The sequence below is a fragment of the Balaenoptera borealis genome, assembly GCF_965194805.1.
Source record: "Balaenoptera borealis genome assembly, chromosome: 20".
Classification (NCBI taxonomy): domain Eukaryota; kingdom Metazoa; phylum Chordata; class Mammalia; order Artiodactyla; family Balaenopteridae; genus Balaenoptera; species Balaenoptera borealis.
In genome coordinates, this window is record NC_138879.1 from 18,331,170 (window position 1) to 18,350,518 (window position 19,349).

Consider the following 19,349-nt stretch of genomic DNA (forward strand, 5'->3'; position numbering starts at 1 on the left):
GCTCCTACACACCTAGGCTGGCAACCATGCGGCGGGAACAAAGAAGCAGGCTCAGGAGGTGGCCGCAAAGGACAGGACGGCGGTTTTATATGTGGCAAAATACTTCTCCTAGGGGAGTACAGACGAACAGACAGACAGATGGGGGCACAGGACACCAGACAGGAAGGGGAAAGGTTGGGCAGTGGTCTCTTCTAACCAGTAAGTGGAAGCTGCGCCCCACCCCAGGGTGGGGGTGGGGGGTGGGGGGGACAACATTGGCACAGGAGGTGGCGAGACAGGCATGAGGCGCCCATCCCTGAGGCGGGCAGCCAGGCAGGGCCCAGTCCTCGTTGGCACAATCGGCTCTCTCTGGCCCAGCTGGGTGCTGGTGGGGGTGGGGGGCAGGGCTGCTGGGCTACGGGATGCTAGGCAGAGGGACGATCCAGGGCAGAGGGGGTACCAAGGCCTCTCCTGGGGGCCGTGGACGTGGGTAAAGGACGGGATCACAAGAGGCAGATACAGAGCAGCAGCGGCAGCAGCAGCAGCCAAGCCCCCCGGGGGAGATCCGAGGTCCTGAGGCAACCCCTGGGGTGACGATTACCTCTGGGGCACCAACCCACAGGGCCTCTCCCCTGGGGCCTCAGGGTGAAAGTGAAGCAGTTTTTTGGTTTCAAAATGAGCTGGACCAGAGTGTTCCATGGGCTCCACACCCAGGTGACAAGGGGATGGGGGGGCTCAGATGCAGAGGGGCCCCCTCTTCTGATGGCTGCAGGCAAGGGATGTTGTAGGCAAAGCTCATTCCTGGGGTAGGCAAAGCCTTGAGGCATGGAGGTGGTGGGGTGGGTAGCAGCATCACAGGTTGCCCCCTCCTCAGGGTTCTAGGTCCTGGGCAGGCACAGGGCACTACATCTGATGCCTGCCAGCTTCTACCCAGACCACTCCCGAAGACGAGATCCCGGTGGGGCTTCCAATGCTGTAGCTTTCACCTCCCAGACAATGCTGCCAGGAAGCTAGGGGGAGGGGTGGGCATGGTGAAGGACCCTGGATCTGGGGCTTGGGGAAGACAGACCTCATGGGAAAGAGTCTGTGGTCTCCCTCTCCAGGAAAAGCCCCCCTACCCTTCCCAAATACTCCAGGTTGGAAGAAGAAAGGGCCACCCCATTTTAGGACACTCATTTAGAGCCTGGAGTAGAAGGAGTTAAGGAACTGCACCTTTTCTCTGGGTGAGGGGAGAGAGCCCCCTGAGGTGGGGGAGGGGATACTGCAGGAAGGTTGTCATCCCCCCATGCACCCACAGCATGTAGGTAAAAACCTACCGCTGAGGCTTAAGGGAGTCCCAGGAGCTGGTTGGAACGCTACCACCAAAGAAACCCCAAACATTTGAGCAAAGGCATCTGAAAGGAGGGAGACAGCGCCCCCTGGAGGCAAGATACATCCGCAGTGGTGAGCCCCTCTGTCCCCACCCCCTCCCCTGGGCTCAGAGCCCTTCCTCCCACTGTGTGGCCCCTGCCTCTCAGCGGATGTAGACACCCCGCCCCCAACCCTGCAGCTCATTCTTGTTGCGCCCCAGAACTGGACCCCCGCCCTCTGCGCAATAGCGCGCCTTATTCCGGCCGCGGTTCCGGTTGTTGGTCAGCTCCTCTTCATAGTCTTCCTCATCCTCCCAGGATCCCTGTCGGGCTGGTGGAGTGCTGCCCCCTGCAGGGTCTCCAAGCCCTGGCCCCTCGGAGGGGTCAGTCTCCATGTCCACACACGAGTCTCCCAGCTCCGTGTAGGCAGAGTTTCGGTTGCCAGGGGTGTCGGCATCAAACGTGTCTTGGCGGGACAGTGCCCGCAGGGTGCCCGCCCGGCCTGGCGGCTGGCTGCTGGGGTAAAGGCCTGGGGGCTGGCCCAGCTCTCCCGGGTACTCGTGCACACTGGCGTGCTCCCCGGTGGCCCGTTCCAGCGACTGGTCCCCGGAAGCAAGGTATGGTCCCTGGTTAGCAGGCAGACGGCACACACCATGCAGATCAGGCAGGAGTGAGAGAAACACAACAAAGCAAGGCAGGTTAGTGAGGGCACCAAGACACCCAGCCTGGCTGAAGGAGAGGAGGGTGACCCTAGGGGATGGGCAGCCGGCAAACGGCTCTGGAGCCCAGCCAGAGAGTCAGAGGACAGAATTCAAGGCATTTGCTCCTCCACTAGGAGAGGGGGCACCGGACCTTCCTAAGGTGGGTGAAGGCATGAACTCTCCTGGTAACCATGGTAGAGAGCCCACGAACAATTAGTCATCAATTCCTCAAGGCACACATTAATGCTGTCTTGGGCTAAATCATCATTAACAGCTCATTAGTATTGCCACTCGTTAGTGGTTGATTGGGTTAGTCATTGCCCCAGTTTCCCAAATATACTAAGGGGGGATTTCAGCCAGCTCCTTCAGCCCAACCAGACCCTAATCACAGGCTTCCGGAACCCCACACTTCCCCCCACCCCATTGCCTAGTCAGATGACAAAGTCTCCAAGGTTGATAGGATTCCTCCCCTGCCCCCAACAAAGACTCAAAGCTGCAGGCTGGGGAAGGCTGATGGGTCTCTATCCCCCACTGGCAACAATGAGATGGCCCAATGTCCTCAGCACCAAATGCCACATGAAGATGGCCATAGAGGCTGCTAGGTGGGGTGCAAAGAGGCCTGGGTTCTAGCCCCATTCCCTGCTACTTCAAGCTGTGTGACCCTGAGCAAGTGACTCCTGTCTCAGTGGCCCAGTGTCTCTGTGGTGGTGTGACGGGGATTAGACAAGAGCAGCAATTTCCAAACTATTCCCTGGAGATCTGGGGTGGCTGGACAGGGCACAGAGTGCTTCAGGGGTCCCCGTGGAAGTGAAATGGAGGCCAAGCCACTAGCTCCCTCTGAGCAGAGCAAGGATGCTTTGTCTACATACTGAGCTTCCACACAAGATTCAGTGAACAAATGGGCTCTGGTGCTGAAAACAAATTTGAAAAGCAATGGTCTAGAATGATTTCATGGGTTTCTTCTGGTTCTAATCTAGAACCCAATACTTAATGGTTTGACCTCAGAGATAGGCCTTGGCTCCCATGGGAGGAGACCAAGGCAGGGTGGAGAACCCACAGGAGGGTCTTTCCTGGAATCTGTTTAACTGGGAGAAGGATGGAAGGTTCAACTCATGGAAGATGCTTCATTTTGGGTCCCTACTGAGAAGTCTCCTGAGATTAGGGCTCTGGAGGAGGGGGCAGTTTCTCTGGTTTGAATGGCCCTGCTCTGTGGGATTCCCTGCGTTTGAGGGCCCCTGGTCTGTTGCGTCTAAAATGCTGTGACCTCTGTTGGGTCTAAAATGGGTGTAGAGTCCAGCAAACATATGTTGATTTCCCTCTGTTTCTTCCTAGTCACTTATCCTACGAGGCCCCCAAGGCAAAAGCCCCCAGGGCAGCAGATATGTTCCTATGGGACCAGGCCCAGGGAGGCCCCACCAGCCAGCCCCAATCCCATCAAAAACCACAGACACCAGAAGCTGCCACTCATCACTGTTTTTTACAAAATAAAACTCTTCCCTTCCTTGCCCGTGTTCACTGTGCTCAGTTCCTCAGTTCCGAGCCCTGGGCGGGAGGGGACATGGGCGGGGCACCTACACGGTGTGCTCCTGCTGCTGGGGCGCCGCCCTGGCCCTCTGCGAGGCCTCCAGCCCTCCCCAGAAGCTGAGATTTCTCCTGAGTGAGGTGAGCACCTGTACCTGGAGGTTGGAGACAGGGGCAGGGCTGGCAGCAAGGGCTGCAGTAGCAATGGTGCGGTTCAGCAGCGGATTGGGCGGAGTGCTGCTGGGCGGGTGTGTGGCCTTCCAATAGGCTTCCAAGTACTCGGCCAAATGCTCGCAGGCATCCTCCAATTGATTCTCATCCAGGATGATGTCAAACATTTCCTGTGGAGGCGGGGTTAAGGGCAGGGCTGGGATGAGCTGGGCATGACCAAGGGGTGAGGGTGTGGCCTGGGGCAGTGGGTGGAGTCAAGGGGTTGAAGGACAAAGTTAAAAAGAAACCTCTGGATGTCCAGGAAGAGGAGGGCTCTTAGATAGATAAATCGACAGAACTACAAGAGGTCTTGGTACCCCAACACTCCAACTCCCTCATTCTAGATATAAGGCAACCAAGGCGTGGAGAGGGGCTTAACTCCCCACAGAGAAGTGGTGCTTCTGGGACTTGAACGTCCAGCACCCTTTTCCCAGAAAACCCGCCTGCATCTCTGGACCCCGCCCAGGCGTCCCCGGTCACTCTCTCATGCAGGCCAGAGGACACCCGGAGAACCCAAACGTTGCCCCTTCCCTTCCCCTGGGTCTGAGCACTCACGGGGGGACACTGCGCGAGCTTCTCCGAGGCTGCTATTTGCACATTGAGGTGTTTGGACTGAGACTTCCCTCGAGACTTGATGAGCCTCTGAAGAACCTGGTTTGTGGGGGGAGAAGAGGAGCTAGAGGGACCATGCAATGCACCAAGCCGGAGAGGCAGGTCCTGGTTGCAGCCAGTGTGGAGAGACAGTATCGGGGCCAGGGGATGTTCCATGACTCTCAGCCCTGGCCGCCTCTTCAGAAATGACCTCACCAGTCCTGTGTCCATCCTACACAGTGCTCAGGCTCTCTCCTGGGTCTCATGCCAGCCTGTCCTGGGAAGTTCCAGCAGTGGCTGTATGAAGGGCGGTGATTCTCCTTCCCAACCCCTGTAACCTTTATAGGCTTCATTCTCTGGGCCAACTTCCCCTCCACGTAAACAGCAGTAGCCATCCTTTATAGGGACACGTGCTATGTACTGGCACTATTCTGTGCTTTTTACACAATCAATTTATTTAGTCCTGACAATAATGCCATTATGCAGCCACTATTATTATTCTCATCTCAGTGATAACAGTAATAATGATGATAATAGCTAAACATAAAGCTACAACCTTAACTAAGTGATCAAAGTTAACAGCACTAATGATACAACAAACCGACATCCTGTGCTTCCTGATTCAACGCACTCAGAAGGACACATCACTTTGGTGATGTTCCTACCTGAAACGTAAAACCTAAATCTAGTCATGGGGAAACATCAGACAAACCCACACCGAGGAACAATCTACAAAATAAGTGATCTGTACTCTTAAAAAAATGTCAGTGTCATGAAAATCCAAGAAAGGCTGAGGAAATTTTTCAGCTTAAAGACTATAAAGAGATATAACAACTAAATGCAACACATGATCCTGGATTGAAGGGGAAATTGCTATAAGGGGCATTATTGGGACAACTGGTGAAAACTGAAGATGGACAGTATTTTAGATAAGATTTCTTAAATTTGACAATTGTACTGTGGTTATGTAAGTTAATGTCCTTGTTCTTAAGAAATACATGTTGAAATATTTAGGGATAAAGGCATACAATATCTACAACTTACTCTCAAATAGTTCAGGAAAAAAGATACACATATATAAGCGCACATATACATAATACATACATACATAAAGTAAATGTGGCAAAATGTTCAAAATTAGTGAGTCTGAAAAAAATTAAATTGTATACTTTAAATGGCTGAATTGAATGGCATGTGAATTTTATTTCAATAAAGCTGTTAAAAAAGTAGTGAATCTGAGTGAAGGGTATTCAAAGATAGTCCTACTATTCTTACAACTCTTCCGTAAATTTGAAATTATTTCAAGATAAAAATCTAAAAAAAAAAAAAAAAAAGAATAGATACAGTGCTTAGTAGGTACCAGGCACTTTGCGTGGTTAATTTGTTTATTTAATCTTCACAAGCACCATTTGAGGATTCCTATTTTGCAGATGAGGAAACTGAAGCATAGAGAAGTTAGGTGACTTGCCAAAAGAGCACAGAGCCGGTAAGTGGTAGCACTGGTACCTAAACTCAGGCAGTCTGATTCCGGAGTCCCCACCCTTAACCTCAGTCAGTGCTCAGTGGGGGCAATGGAAGTGTCTGTTAACTTTCTAGTTCACAAAGTGTTTTTGCAGCCATTGTCTCATTTGATCCTTTCAACCACCCCAGGAAGTACTTAAATCCCATCACCCCCTTTATGCTCATTAGAAACTTAGGACTCAGAAAGATTAAGAAACTGGGTGCTCAGGGACTTCCCTGGTGGTCCAGTGGCTAAGACTCTCAACACAGGGGACCAGGGTTCGATCCCTGGTCGGGGAACTAGATCCCGCATGCCGCAACTAAAGATCCCGTGTGCTGCAACGAAGATCCCGCAGGTGGCAATGACGATTCCGTGTGCCGCAACTAAGATCCAGAGCGGCCAAATAAATAAATATTAAAAAAAAGAAAAAGAAACTGGGTGCTAGCATAAGATGTTAACAGTTACCACCTCTGGTTGCCTTCATCAGTCAGACAGAACTCTGGGCTCTTCACATCATTACTTCCAACCCTCTCAATAATAACATATGAGAATGATTATAATTCCCATTTTGTAGGTAAAGAAATTGAGGTGCAAAGACTAAATAATCCCCCCAAGATCACAAGCTCAATAAAATACAACCCAAAAAACCAAAACCAAGATTTAATTAATTAAATAAAAATAAGCCAATCAGAGCTAGGATTTGAACCCCATGCTGTCTTCTCATTTCAAATCCTTCACCTAAGCTCACCTTCCATGTTTCTCAAACCCCTACTAATGTCTAGGAGGGAAAACTAATGGAGCCGCTATATGACCAGGAAGTAAATCAGCCTTCCTACCGATTTCATCTCTATCAAGGCCTACATGAAGGCAGTGCAGCAAAAAGGGCTGAAATCGAAAGACAGGAAAGGTCTTTACCCGCCACCAAGTAGCTGGGTGACACTGGGACAGAAAGCACAGAATTCTTTCTGTTTTCTGGACTAAGGAGAAGAAGTCAACAAAGTAGAGACAGGGGACTGGCCTGCATGACCCTAATAATAATATTTAAAATAGTTAATACATGACAAGGGGGACTTCCCTGGTGGCGCAGTGGTTAAGAGTCCGCCTGCCAATGCAGGGGACATGGGTTCTATCCCTGGTCTGGGAAGCTCCCACATACCACGGAGCAAGTAAGCCCGTGCACCACAACTACTGAGCCTGCACTCTAGAGCCCGCGAGCCACAATAACTGAGCCCATGTGTCACAACTACTGAAGCCCGTGCGACTAGAGCCTGTGCTCCGCAATAAGAGAAGCCACTGCAATGAGAAGCCCGTGCAACGCAACGAAGAGTAGCCCCCGATCGCCGCAACTAGAGAAAGCCCACGCACAGCAACGAAGACCCAACACAGCCAAAAATAAATAAATAAATAAATAAATGAGTTTAAAAAAAAAAAAAAACATGACCAGGTATATTATACCAGACCCTTTCTAAGTGCTAAGTATTCACATTAGGTTGAATCTTCACAATATCCAGACAATGGAGTTCGACAGAGCAGGGAATCTGGGCTCGAGGAGATTAAGTCACACAGTTAGTAAGCAGTGCCTGGGGTTTATACACAGGCAGCCCAACCAGAGCACTCCTGTCTCCAATAGGGTCAGACTCCTGCACCCACCTTGGGAGAGGTGATCTTGATGTAAACAATGATGGGGGCCAGTGAGGTCTTGGAGAGCTGGGCTGGGTGGTTGATGGTGTCGGCGTCCAAAGCAACCAACTGAAGGGTCCGGGCTAGCTCGAAGATTCGCTCGATCTCGCTCTGAACCTCAGCTGGGAGAATGGAGTCATGGGGCAGGGGGAAATGTAAGGGGGCCTCCCAGGAGGCCATGGGCAAATAGAGCATTTCTGGAGATGCCCCCCTCCCCCCCTCCCACATCTGGCCCCAGAGCAGGGGTGGGGGTGGAGTTAAGGGGTGGGCTCACCCAGGCTGGAGCGTGTGTTTGAACGCTCGATGATGATGTGTTTGCTGGGGTTGTTGAGGACTGAGCGCTTAGCCAGGGAAATGTCCGCTGTCACACGAGTGATGGAGATCCTGGGGGATGGGGCAAGAGGAGCCAGGGGTCAGGGTGGCTTAGAATGCCCTGCCTACTCCCCAGGCTCCAGGACAGCCTCTTATCCCTCAATCCTAGAGTTCCAGGATTGTCATTCAAGCCACCCTGCCCATCCCCAGCAGCAGAGAACCATGGTGGGAGTGGAGAGCCGGCTCCCAGGGTCTTACCTGCCATCAAACCGATGCTTCAAGAAGTCAAATAAAGCTTTCTGCATCATGTCTGTAACCTGAGGTTGCGGGGAGTGGGGTAGGGGGGAGGAGAGGTCAGGTGTTTAAAGCCCCTCAGGGAGGGTGGACTGCTAGGTATTTGCCCCCTGACATTCCATTTTCTTCTTAAATCCCTGAGATGAGTAAGTCCCTGTTGGGGGGAGGGGGCAGTTCTTTTGAGCCTGAGGGGCCTCCACTGGGGTCTCTGATTGCAAAGATCCTTTTAGGTGGGATCTCTGGGAGGACTTTTCTGGGGTTTTTTTGAGAGGACTAGACCCTTCTGGGGTCTCCCTGGGGGTTGGGCCCCCCATGGAGGGGGGTGTCTCTGAAGGTCTGTAGCCCTCTGGGGAGGAAACCCTGGGAGGGCCCTGCTGGGGGATCTCTCTGGGGTCTGAAGACCTTTCTATGGAGTCTTTCTGGAGGTCTGGGCCCCTCTGGGTCCACTCGCCTCTAGGGGCTCCTACCTCATAGCCCTTGAGCGACGGTCCCACCAGGATGATGGGCCTCATGGAAGGTACCACGTCATAGGGGGGCACATGCTCTGTCTGGGGGGGAAGCAGGGAGGGGAAACCCCAGAGTGGAGATGGCATCAGCCCCTCTTCCCCCACCTCCAGGCTCCCTCATGCATCCTTTCCTCCCCCTGGTCCCAAAGTCCAGACGTGGGGATCGGGGTGGGGTGGGGAGGTATGGCGAGGGAGAACCAGGAAGGGTTGGGGAAAAGGGGGGCAGATATGGGAATGGGTGTTAGAAGGTCCCCTTAGCTCATCCCAGGGGGTGGGGAGGGGGACACAGAAAGCTGTGATACTCACCAACTTCTGCTTCTGTTTGGCTGGGTCCAGAGATTGCCAAGAGGAGGGAGGGGGAGGAAAAAGGGGAAGGTACCCAGGCAGGGGCAGAGGGCAAGGGAGGAGCCAGGACAAGAGAGGGAGGGAGAGCGGGCAGACGAGGAGAGATAACAGGGCATGCGTGTTAGTGACAGACAGAGCCAGAGAGAGGGGATGGGACCCCGTGCCAAGGGGGAGCCAGAGATGGCCCTGGATCAGGGCTGGGAGCAGGACTGACAGCCAGTCCAGTGAACTTGGGAATATTCAGACATCCTGTACCCCCTTTCTGGGTCTTGGAAAAAGCTGGGAAGAGTGACAGCCTCTAATTTGGTGCCCATCTCCTGGCCCCAGGGCAGGCCAAACTGCCCATTTTAAGGGTACGTTAACTGTCCTGCTCTGCAGCCAGGAGATCCCCGTGTGCCCACCCTAGCCCCATGGAGTCCGAAAAGGGCCAAGAAGGGTCACCATTCCACTTTCCCCTTCACATGTGGGAGTGGGGGTAAACATGGACTATCCCACTGGCAGTGACGGGGAAAGGTCAGGTCTCATTACCCAGACCCTGCTTTCAGCTGAGGGGCGGGGGCAGCCTTCCCAGAGAAAGGGTGCTTCCACTGCAAGAACCATCCCTTCCGGGGAAGTGGGCCAGGGTGGAGTTGTGGGTGGAGACAGACGTGCCCATTCTTGGTGCCATTCTACCCTTCCCTCCTCCTTGGCAGGAAGGCCTGATTCCCATAGAATCAGGCTGATACCACATCGGAATCCATTCCAGCCCCCCTCCCCCGCCAAAGCGCTGGGCTCTGACCTCCCCTATCGCAAGAACCCAGCAAGAATTACCTTCTTGAAGAAGGGGATGCGCTTGCCGTGGGGTGGCGGGGTGGTGACACTGCTAACGCTAGTCTTGGCAGAGGCACTATGCTCACCGAGCTCTGCCTCCTCATCCTCTAACTCTAAGGGGTCTAGTTCAAAGGCTAAGTTAGTCATTTCATTACCTGGACCGGAGAGTCAGGATGAGGGAGGAAGGAGGCGAGGTGGGGAGGAGTGAGATGGACATGGAGACACAAGTACAAAACGCAGGGATGGGATGGGGAAAAAAGAAAGAAGAAGAGGTGAATGGAACAGGGCTGGGAGAAATGAATGGGGGGGCGGGGGCAGGGCAGTCAGGCAGAGAGATGGAGCTACCAAAGAAATGGGAGAGTAGAGACATGACAGAATGGGCGCTGATGGACAGGCCCAGCTTGTGGGGTGTCCTGCTCTTCATGGAGGGGGTACCACCGGATGTGTCTGGAGGACTCAGGATTGGGGTACCCCCAACTGCAGGGAAAGGAGGGGACAGGCAGTGGGGAGACCACCCCACCCAGGAGCTCCACCCGACCCCGTGGCGTGGCGGCAGCTCTTACCACTGGCAGGGGGCGTGGGGCGGCGGGTGCCAGTCACCACGTCTCCCAGACTGGAGCTGGAGTTGTCACCTGATTTGCTGTGTGGGCAGAGAGGCAAATGGAGCCGTGAGCAAAGGAGGTGGGCGTGAGGGTGGGGGATCTGTTCTCTCACAGGCTGGCCCCTGCTCCCCGCCCTCATTTGCCAGCCCCACTGGTGATGCCACAGACAGTTTTGTGTCCTCAGGGCAACACGTCAACCCTTAGGGCCTACTCCTGGCTGGCTGGCTGGCCTCTCCCGGAGGTGCCCTGCCCCCAGCCAAACACCTGGAGCTGAGGCGGTTCTGGCGCAGCTTCTGTTCCTGCAGCAGGCGCAGGCTGTCCAGTTTGACAGGGCTGGGGATGAAGCCAACCTCACAGCCCTCCTTCACCAGTCGCCCAATCCACCAGTCATTATTGTATTTCTGCAAACGACAACGGCAGGTGGGGTGGGGGAGACCAAGAGGGAGATTAGAGGTACAAGCCAGCAGCCAGCTCCAGGGGACACCACCCCCAGACTTGCCTACCCCGCCCAGGGGGCGGCACCCTCAAACAGCCCTGGCACCAGCCTCTGATTACAGCCCCCAATTCTCAGGACTCTCCGGAACCAGCATCCTCTTGTACCATGGACCACCCACACCCCCGAGCACATCCCCGTTCTGAGAGTCCTTCCTCCCCCATGTGCCAGCCCTACCCTGGAAAGGTAGGGAGAGAAGTAAATGCTGGCATCTCCACGTGCCTGGCACACTGCCACCCCACTGACGGGCCTCATCACAAACCTTCCCAACAACCTTGTGACCTAGGCATTACCATCCCATTTTACCAATGAAAAATGCGAAGCTCAGAGAGGTGGAAAGATTTGCCTAAGGTCACACAGCAGATTTAGCCCAGCTCTGCTTGGCTCAGAAGTCTTTTTCCACTAGAGCTCTGACAGCCCCTCTCCTGGCACCCACTACCCTGCCCTCCCTCCAGATGCCAACACATCCCCACCTCTTTGATGTGCAGGAAGTCCTTGGGCTCGAAGGTGATAGCCACTCCCTGAACAGGCACCTCATCCCCTGGAGATGGGTTGTAGCCGACATTTGTCCGCACAGCAAATGCCACTGGCTTGGTCTAGAGGAAGAGGAAAACCAGAGGGTTAAATCACAATGGGACGTACAACTTCCTGACTGGGGTGGTGATTATGGAGAGGTTGGTTTTGTAAATTGTTTATTAAAACATATACTGTACACACTACTATACATAAGATAGATAAACAACAAGGACCTACTGTATAGCACAGGGAACTATATTCAAAATCTTGTAATAACCTATAATGAAAAAGAATCTGAAAAAGAATATACACATATATGTATAACTGAATCACTTTGCTGTACACCTGAAACTAACACAACATTGTAAATCAACTATACTTCAAAAAAAATTTTTTTTAAATAAAAGCATATACTGAATGGCTTATGCAGTTTTTTAATGCATATATTAAATTTCACAATAAAAAAAAAAAAAGCAAACCATAGAACTCAGTCCTCTCAGGGTGGAGGGGGGCATCAGGGAATGGAGAGCCCAGAATAACACCAAGAAGGAATAATAATAATAGCAACAACAACAATAAGAGCAAATAATAGTAATAATAATGATAGCAGCTACTGTGTAGTGTAACAGGTACTGTGTTATATGTTTCACACCCATTATCTCATTTATTCATTACAAAAACCCAATGAAGTTAAGTACTATTACCGTATTCATTTTTTGGTTTTTTTTCTTTTCTTTTTTTTTTTTTGCTGCACCACGTGGCTTGTGGGATCATAGTTCCCCGACGACCAGGGATTGAACTCGGGGCCACGGCAGTGAAAGTGCTGAGTCCTGACCACTGGACCTCCGGGGAACTCCCACCATATTCATTTTAATGAATGAGGAGACTAAAGTTCAGAAAGGTTAAGTGACTTGCCTAAGATCACACAGCTAATAAGAGCCCAGAAAATTTGACTCCAGAAATGAGTGGAAATGTTTAGCTCCTATTATGTGTAGAAATTAGGCACTTATTGTACTTTATAAGGAGGCAGGTATTATAGCTTACACTTTACAGGTGAAAGACAGAGGCACATCAGAGGGGTACATGAGCTAGGAAGTGGCTGGGCCAAGACTTGACCCTGGGTCTGTCCAGGCTGTCTCTGAGGTCTGGGGTAAGGGGAATAATGCCAGCACAGCCCTTCCCATCTTTCTCACCTTGGCTTTCTCGAGCTGGGCTAATGCCTGGCGCTCTGCCTCCTTCCTTAAGGCTTCCCGGTCCTCCTCCAGAGACACATCGGAGTCTGACGGACGGCTGGTATAGGACTCTGCTGATCCCTGAAAACAGACAGGGCCAGCTCAGGGCCAACGCTGCCTCCCCAGCTCCTGGGCCTTGGAAGGCACCCGTCGTGGATGCCTCAAGCCCCAGCCAGCCCGGCATGATACCACAAGGGCTAGGAGGAGGTGGTATAAGATGGAAAGAGCCGGAGAATGAGGTCTGCAGGCCCCTGGAAAGAGTGTGGCCCTAGGAAGGGTGACAGCAGCAAGCAGGGGATTATGGCCGGTCCAAGGACAGCTGCTGGGGGCCCAGGGAGGGGTAGGAACCTGATAGGGGCACAGCGCAGGGGTGGAGTGCAGTCTCCTCCTCCACTCCCTGCTCCTCCTTCCCTCCCCTGCCCCCAGGCCTGGGGTTGAGAGTTAGAACAGAGATGAGAACAGCATCTTCCTGATGGGAGAACAGAAAACCCCAGAAAGCACCGGCTGAGATAGACTCAGCACAGGCCCAGTGAGTCCTTCCAGGGGCTGTAGCCACCAGCTTAGGCCTGAGCTCTCGGCACTGGCGGCAATGGGCAGCCTGCTCCATGGGCTAGGGCCACACAAAAATTTGCCATTTTCTGCTCAAGGGTGAGGAAAGATAGAATCCTACCTCCTCTTCCAGAAGCTGGGGAGCCCCAGCCCTCAGGCTCTCATAAGATACAAAAAAGAACCCAAGATTCCTGGGGTGGTGCAAGAAGAGGCAAGTTAAGAGAAGGACACGAGCAGGCCTTTCCTCAGTACTAGGGCTGCCGGCTGCCAGGGTTAAGGCAGGCTCAGAAGTCTGGGTGTGCCAGGAAGCAGGCCTTGATCACACCGACCATCCCAGAGCACAAGGAACTCCCTCAGTGATGCAGGCACATGTGTAAGACACGCATAGCCTGTCCAGACCCAGGGCGTGAATGAACATGCTAATTCACGGATGTGCTTGGATGTGCAACTTCAAGGGTATGTTCTATGGTATGTCCTGGTGTGTATGACTGAATGCACACAGGTACACGTGTGTGCATATGGGGCGGAACGGGGGGACGCCCTCAGTGTCTGTGTCCCTGAGGGCATGTGAGGGCAGGAGCCAGGAGGTGTGGATTTGTGTGACCGTGCAGCGGTGGCGTTGCTACAAAGGGCAGGAGGGGACCTGAAGAAAGAACAAGACTACAGAGGTGAGGGGGTTCTTTCCTGAAGACAGGAAAGGGTCACCTGGCCAGGAATGCCCATTAGCTTCGTATGGAGGGAAGCTGGGAAAGAGAGAAGACCAATTCCCACCTCCCCAGAGCGCCCTGGTGCATCAGTGAGTACAGCTGCCCATCAAATCATGAAAATGGGAGAGTGGAGCGGGGAAAGGTGGGGGGTGGGTGGGGTACTAAAAGAAGCTGGAAAAGAGATGCAAAGGAAAGAGAGTGAAAACCAGTTAATCTACCACTCTCCACCCCTCCTGACGGGAGCACTCAGAGTCAGAAAGACAGATGCCAGGAGAGCCAGGGGAACAGACCCAGAGATGGAGTGGCAGAGAGACACTTACTGACCCCAACACACACACAAACACACATACACACACACACACACACCCACAAATGGCGGGAGACAAGGAAACAGTGAGGCAAGGAGACAGGCTGGAGTGAAGGCCTCCCACCAGCTTTCCTGAGGGGCTGCTCCCACCTCCCCCCACCTTCACTCTATCCCCAGCTCACCACTACGAGGGTCCGGTTGGGCGCCTCCATCCCGGCGCCCTCAGTGCCTGGCCCTGCTGGCCTAGGGGGTGGCCCAAACTGCCCGTTCCCCCAGGGGGCTCAGGTTACAAGCAGAGTTGCTACATGTGCAAACTGCTAGGGTATATTTAGCTCAGAGATGTGGCAAGGACTGCCCCCCCACTCCCTGCCACCTACAGGGGGTCAGAGCTGGAGAGCTAAGAGGAGGAAGGATTGGAGACTGGGGTCTGATCCCCTGGGTCGGCAAACACTGAAGGAATGAGGCCCTTTTCTGTCAAGAGGGGCTCCACTGAGCACAGTGTCATTCTTCCTAGCCCCGGCCCCGGCCCAGTCCTGCAACACGGGGGATGAGGGAAAGATCAAAGAAAGGACTTCGTGTTTGTATGGAGATGCTGGGATGAAGAGCCCCTTTCCTGACCCTCTCAAGTCAGGCCCGGGCTCACATGTGCCAAGTGTCGTGGAGACAGAAGAAGTGAAGAGAAGGGCCTCTCTCCAATCTGTAGTGGATCTGCCTGGCATCACCCTCTCTCTCCTGGCCCGGCGGTGGGGGGGCAGGCGGGGATGGGGGCTGACTTCCCTACTGTCCTCTGCCCTCACATGCTGCCCATTTTTTCTTCAATGTACTCCTTTCCTTGTCTGATCCTAAGCCCCTCTTGCCTTTTTTGGGTACCAGGCTTTGTTGAGATGCTCTGTAGTCATAGCAACTACATAGCTCTCTCTCACTGCTTCTCCCTGAGCCTGAGATGGCCTGGGGTTGAGAGTTAGAACAGAGATGAGAACAGCATCTTCCTGATGGGAGAACAGAAAACCCCAGAAAGCCATTCAGCTACACTACCCCCCTTCATTCAGGGATGCTGGACTAAAGTCCTCTCTAATATCAACTTCCTCCTGCCTCTCCTCCACCTCCCTCAACACACTTTCTCTCTCTGCGTATTAAAGAACAGTCACATCTGGATGTGAGGAGGGCGTTTCCCTGATCCATACCTAATCAGGGCTCCAGGGACCCAAATGTCCTGGCTCCTCATTTCTTAGGACCTGCCTCTACCCCATGCTGTCACAGATTCTGGGGGAGGACATGGAAGGAGACAGCCGGCAGGGGGAGTGGGTGACAGCCTGAAGCCAGCTAGAAGGAGGCAGGCCAGGCTGTCCCTGAATGAGATGACGCAGGCAGGCAGGCAGCAGGGGCTGGTGTCTGGTGCTGGGGGAGGGATTGGGTGGGGGCTGAGGGAGTGGGTACAGCTGACAGTATATGCAGAGGAGGTCATGGGGTGTAAGGGTATGGGGTGGTTCTAGGCAGGTGACAAATGACATGGGGGAGGGTGCCTGGAGAAAGCCTCTGACCCAGCTCACCAATCCTGGTCTCCACCAACCAGCCACCTCCCTCCTCTCAGCCCAGCCTACCCATTACCTGGCGGACAAAGCTGTTGGATGTTGTATCCGAGGATGTGCTCCCATCCGACCTTTTGAACCGCCCTTTCCTCTTGCTGTATTTGCCCTGGAGAAGCCAGGAAGGGACAAGAGTAGAATCAAAAAGGCCCTTTCCCAGCCCTCATCCCATCAGGCCCAGAACCACAGCCAAGCCTTGGAAATATCATTCCCTGATCTCAATAGCCCGCCCCTCTATCTTCTTCCTGAGATGGTACAGCCCGAGCGGGAGGGAGAACCCAGACCACAGCCACGGGGTGGGGGACAGTGAAAGAGAGCCCTAGGAAGCACACACAGAAACCCCCAAACCAAGCCAGAGAGGCTGGGAAGGGGGAGGCACTGAGAAGCTGGAGGCTCATTAGGCAGCAAAGCTAATTGACACGCTGGGCAGGCTGCAGAGGCCTCAGGGGGGAGGGAGAGGCTGCCTGCGGTGCTGGGGGTGCGGAGAGAGCCCCTGGGAAAGTCTCCCTCCCTCTCTACCTCAGCTGGAGCAGAGCGGGGCTGAGTGTGCCTGTGGCCCCCAGAGAGAAGAGGAATCGCCAACCCAGGCCCAGCTTGGCTTTCCCCATGCCCAACTCTTGCCTTGTTTTTTGCAGAGTGGGGAGGGGAGTTGCAGTTCTCAGCTCTTGGAGACCTGAAACTAGATTCCCAGGGAGGGGTAGGGGGCGTGGAACTGTATTTGGAAAGTAAACATCTAACCCCAACCCTGACCCATGGGGGCAGATTTAGCACCCCGCCTCCATCCTGGTAGGACTTTTTCTCAGCCCCTCGTCACGGTCACAGTGATCATACCTCTCCCCAAGGGGGCAAGAGGGATCAAGCCCTCTAACCCTCAGCTGCCAATGCTCACGTCCTGTCCCCATGATATCCACCAGGCTGCATCAATCTAAATGTCCCTTGGCCCTGCCCCGAGATGAGTCTAGGACACAGCCCCCTGCAGGGCCTCGGAGAAGAATTGCTCAGTCCCACTGGCTGGGCTCCTGGCTTGGGTGGGTGGACACTGCCTGACCTCTCACGCAGCCACCCATTCAGGTATTTCCAGGCCTCCTGTAAAGGGGGCTACTTCTTTGGTCTCCCCAATTCAAATATACACATTGGCCCCCAGCCTGTCTAGAGTGGGGTGGGGGGGAATCATTGAGGGTTCAGGCCCTCCAAACCCCTGCCCCCAGCCTCCATCCTAGAGTTTCTTTGCCAAAGAAGCTAGGTAAGCCATGACAAGACTAGAGGCTCTGGTTCCTTGGGCCTGAGTACAAGGAGGAGGATGGATAGATGGGAGAGAAGGGCACCTGGGAACCCTTCGAGAATCCTCCCTCCCATCACCTTCTCTCCAGCAAGACATATCTCCAACCTCGAGGACTGAGGATCCCTATGAACTTAAGAGGATTCCCCCAGTGAGCCCCAGACTCTTTCAGACCACCACCACTATCCCAGGCAAGGAAAAGGGAGTGGCACCCAGAGGGACAAGGGACAGCTGAAAGGAAGGCCCCAGTCAGCTGCCTCCCAGGCTCCAAGGGGCCTGGGGTGGAGAAGGGAGGTATTTTTAGGTCTGACCTGACCCCCACACCCCACGTGCCCACATTATCATGGTGGTTACAGTTGCTCCAGGCGGGCCACAGCAAGAAAAGAGTTAATGCTATCCTAGCCTTGGGGTGTTGCCAGGTTGGATAAGGACACGTCCCAGAGAAATCCCCTGGCACGACCACCCCAGACCTTGCTGGTCACTCCATGGGCACCCTCCCCACCCAAGAATACCCCTTTCTGGGGGTAACCTGGGGGCACAGGAGAAGTGTGAGTGGGGGGGGCGGCAGACCACCCCCATCCCCACGCCCCCCAGGTAACACAGTTTCTTCCCCTCCAGGACAGTGAGTTGGCATCCATTCAACTTTCCAAACTTTGGAGGCATTTTCTGGGGCTGGGGGGGATGGGGTGGAGGAGGGTTAACGTGGGTGTTTGTTGGGGGAGGGGAGGTGGTCCAATATAGGGGCGGAGCTGAAGTGGCTGGGACGCGGGCCTGGCCCGGAGCTGGCCCCTTCCCCACCCTCGAGGGCCAGTGTCTGCAGCTCTGAAGGCCTGCTGGCACCGCCCTCTGACCACCGCCTCGGCCACCCCCGCCCCACCCACACCCGCCCAGCGCCCCTGAGCGTGCTCTGCGTCCCCGCTTTGCCTGAGCTCGCTCTCTAGCCTCCTTCAACCCCCGGGTCCCCCCGCCAGCACCCACACTCTCAACCCACTGGAGCCGGTACCCGAGCAGCAGAGACCCTGACGCGTGGGAGAGGAGGAGGAGGCGAGGGTGACAGGCGGCCCGACCGCCTCCTCCCCGCTCAGCCAAACCGCAGCACAACTCCCGGCCAAGCGCCCATCAATCATTCACCGGCAGAGCTGGGGGGCGCACAGCCCTCTCCCCTGGGCGCCGGGCATATAACCCCTTTTTCCCCGGCCCCCCTCGATCCGACCCCACAAGGTCCGCGGGACCGGCCCCCTTCCCTCGATCCCGGCCACCACGCCTCACCTGTGGGCTGGGGTCGAAGACCTCCATGGGGATCTCCTGGGAGGATGGGTAAGGGCCCCGGGACATGCTGGTCTTCTGGACCATGGAGAGGAGCCTCCCCTACGGCCGCCGGTCCGGCCCAGCCGGGCGCCCTCAACGCATGAGAGAGGCCGTCGGAACCGAGAGCAGCGCAGCCAGCACCCGGTCGAGCCACCTGGCCCGGCCTTCGGTTGCCCTCTTCCTGCCTTCCCTCCCTCCTCCCGCTGTCTCCTCTGCTGCCGCCGCCTCCTCGGTCCCTGAAGGCTCAACATCTCCCCCCGCCCCCTCCGCTCCCACCCGCCCCTCCCTCCCTCCCTCCCTTCCTTCTCCGGCCCCGGCCCCGCCCCTCGCAGCCCCTCCGCTGGCTCCGCACAGACAATGGGAGGACGGCGGAAGGGACGCATGTTCCTCCCGGCTGGCGCTAGCCTCTGACTGGCCTAGGGTGAGGGTGGCCCACTATGGGGGAGATTAGAAACCCGCCAAGGGGCTGAGAGCGGGGTGGGGTGGGGGGTGCCGTATACCAGTGGATGGCAGGCGCGGATGGAGCTGAAGCGCGGATTAGCATGGCTGGCACCGCCCCCCTCTTCCGTCCCAAATCGCTCTTCCTAGCTGGTCTCCCCATTCCACTCCAGCTTGGGCCACCGGAACTTCACGGCCCTGGTGATCCTGGGACCCGGCTTTTAACTCCTTTCTCCCCACTGTAGTCCCAGGCCGACTTGAACCAAACGGAAAGTCCCCTCCCTCGCCAGTATGGTGGTGCTGGCCGGCTGGAGGCTGAAGCTGGGGTGGAGAGGGTGTCCAAAAGGAGTCTCAGCAGAGACAGCAACAAGAAATCCTAGGGACTCAGGAGTCCTATTGCCCTAGTGCTAACATCCCCCAAGCCCTTCCAAAAGGCCAGGGGTCGGCCTGGGTGAGGTCTGTGTTCCTCGAAAGAGAGGAAAAAGGAAGAAATGTGGAGTTGAGACAGGAGAGACTGGCAAAAATCAGATCTA

At 54.9% G+C, this 19,349-nt stretch overlaps 1 protein-coding gene across 3 annotated transcripts; it reads right to left on the reverse strand.

Annotated features, from left to right (window-relative positions):
• Positions 1-51: 51 nt before the first annotated feature.
• CACNB1 (calcium voltage-gated channel auxiliary subunit beta 1) lies at positions 52-18,627 on the reverse strand. Of its 3 annotated transcripts, none has more exons than XM_082373507.1 (14): positions 18,340-18,627; positions 15,814-15,900; positions 12,604-12,723; positions 11,368-11,490; positions 10,666-10,802; positions 10,363-10,439; positions 8,951-8,970; positions 8,606-8,686; positions 8,103-8,161; positions 7,807-7,916; positions 7,503-7,654; positions 4,316-4,411; positions 3,706-3,891; positions 52-1,954 (listed from the first exon to the last, which is right to left on the reverse strand). In XM_082373507.1, exons 1-14 carry the CDS (start codon positions 18,421-18,423, stop codon positions 1,493-1,495), a joined length of 1,794 nt encoding a protein of 597 aa, XP_082229633.1. In that variant the 5' UTR covers positions 18,424-18,627; the 3' UTR covers positions 52-1,492. The 3 variants fall into 3 exon arrangements, with proteins under 3 accessions (XP_082229633.1, XP_082229632.1, XP_082229631.1); XM_082373506.1 differs by lacking the exon at positions 8,951-8,970 and adding an exon at positions 9,800-9,954 and having other exon boundaries at positions 18,340-18,626; XM_082373505.1 differs by lacking the exons at positions 52-1,954; positions 8,951-8,970; positions 15,814-15,900; positions 18,340-18,627 and adding exons at positions 9,800-9,954; positions 14,388-14,492 and having other exon boundaries at positions 3,488-3,891.
• Between the last annotated feature and the right edge of the window lie 722 nt (positions 18,628-19,349).

Excerpts from the sequence above, each read along its gene's own strand:
- CACNB1 (XM_082373506.1), bottom strand. The coding sequence starts at position 18,423 with ATGGTCCAGAAGACCAGCATGTCCCGGGGCCCTTACCCATCCTCCCAG. Across the intron at positions 12,724-15,813 it reads CCAACAGCTTTGTCCGCCAG|GGATCAGCAGAGTCCTATAC; the intron begins GTAATGGGTAGG and ends GTCTGTTTTCAG. Across the intron at positions 1,955-3,705 it reads CCCCTGTCTCCAACCTCCAG|GGACCATACCTTGCTTCCGG; the intron begins GTACAGGTGCTC and ends CCTGCTAACCAG.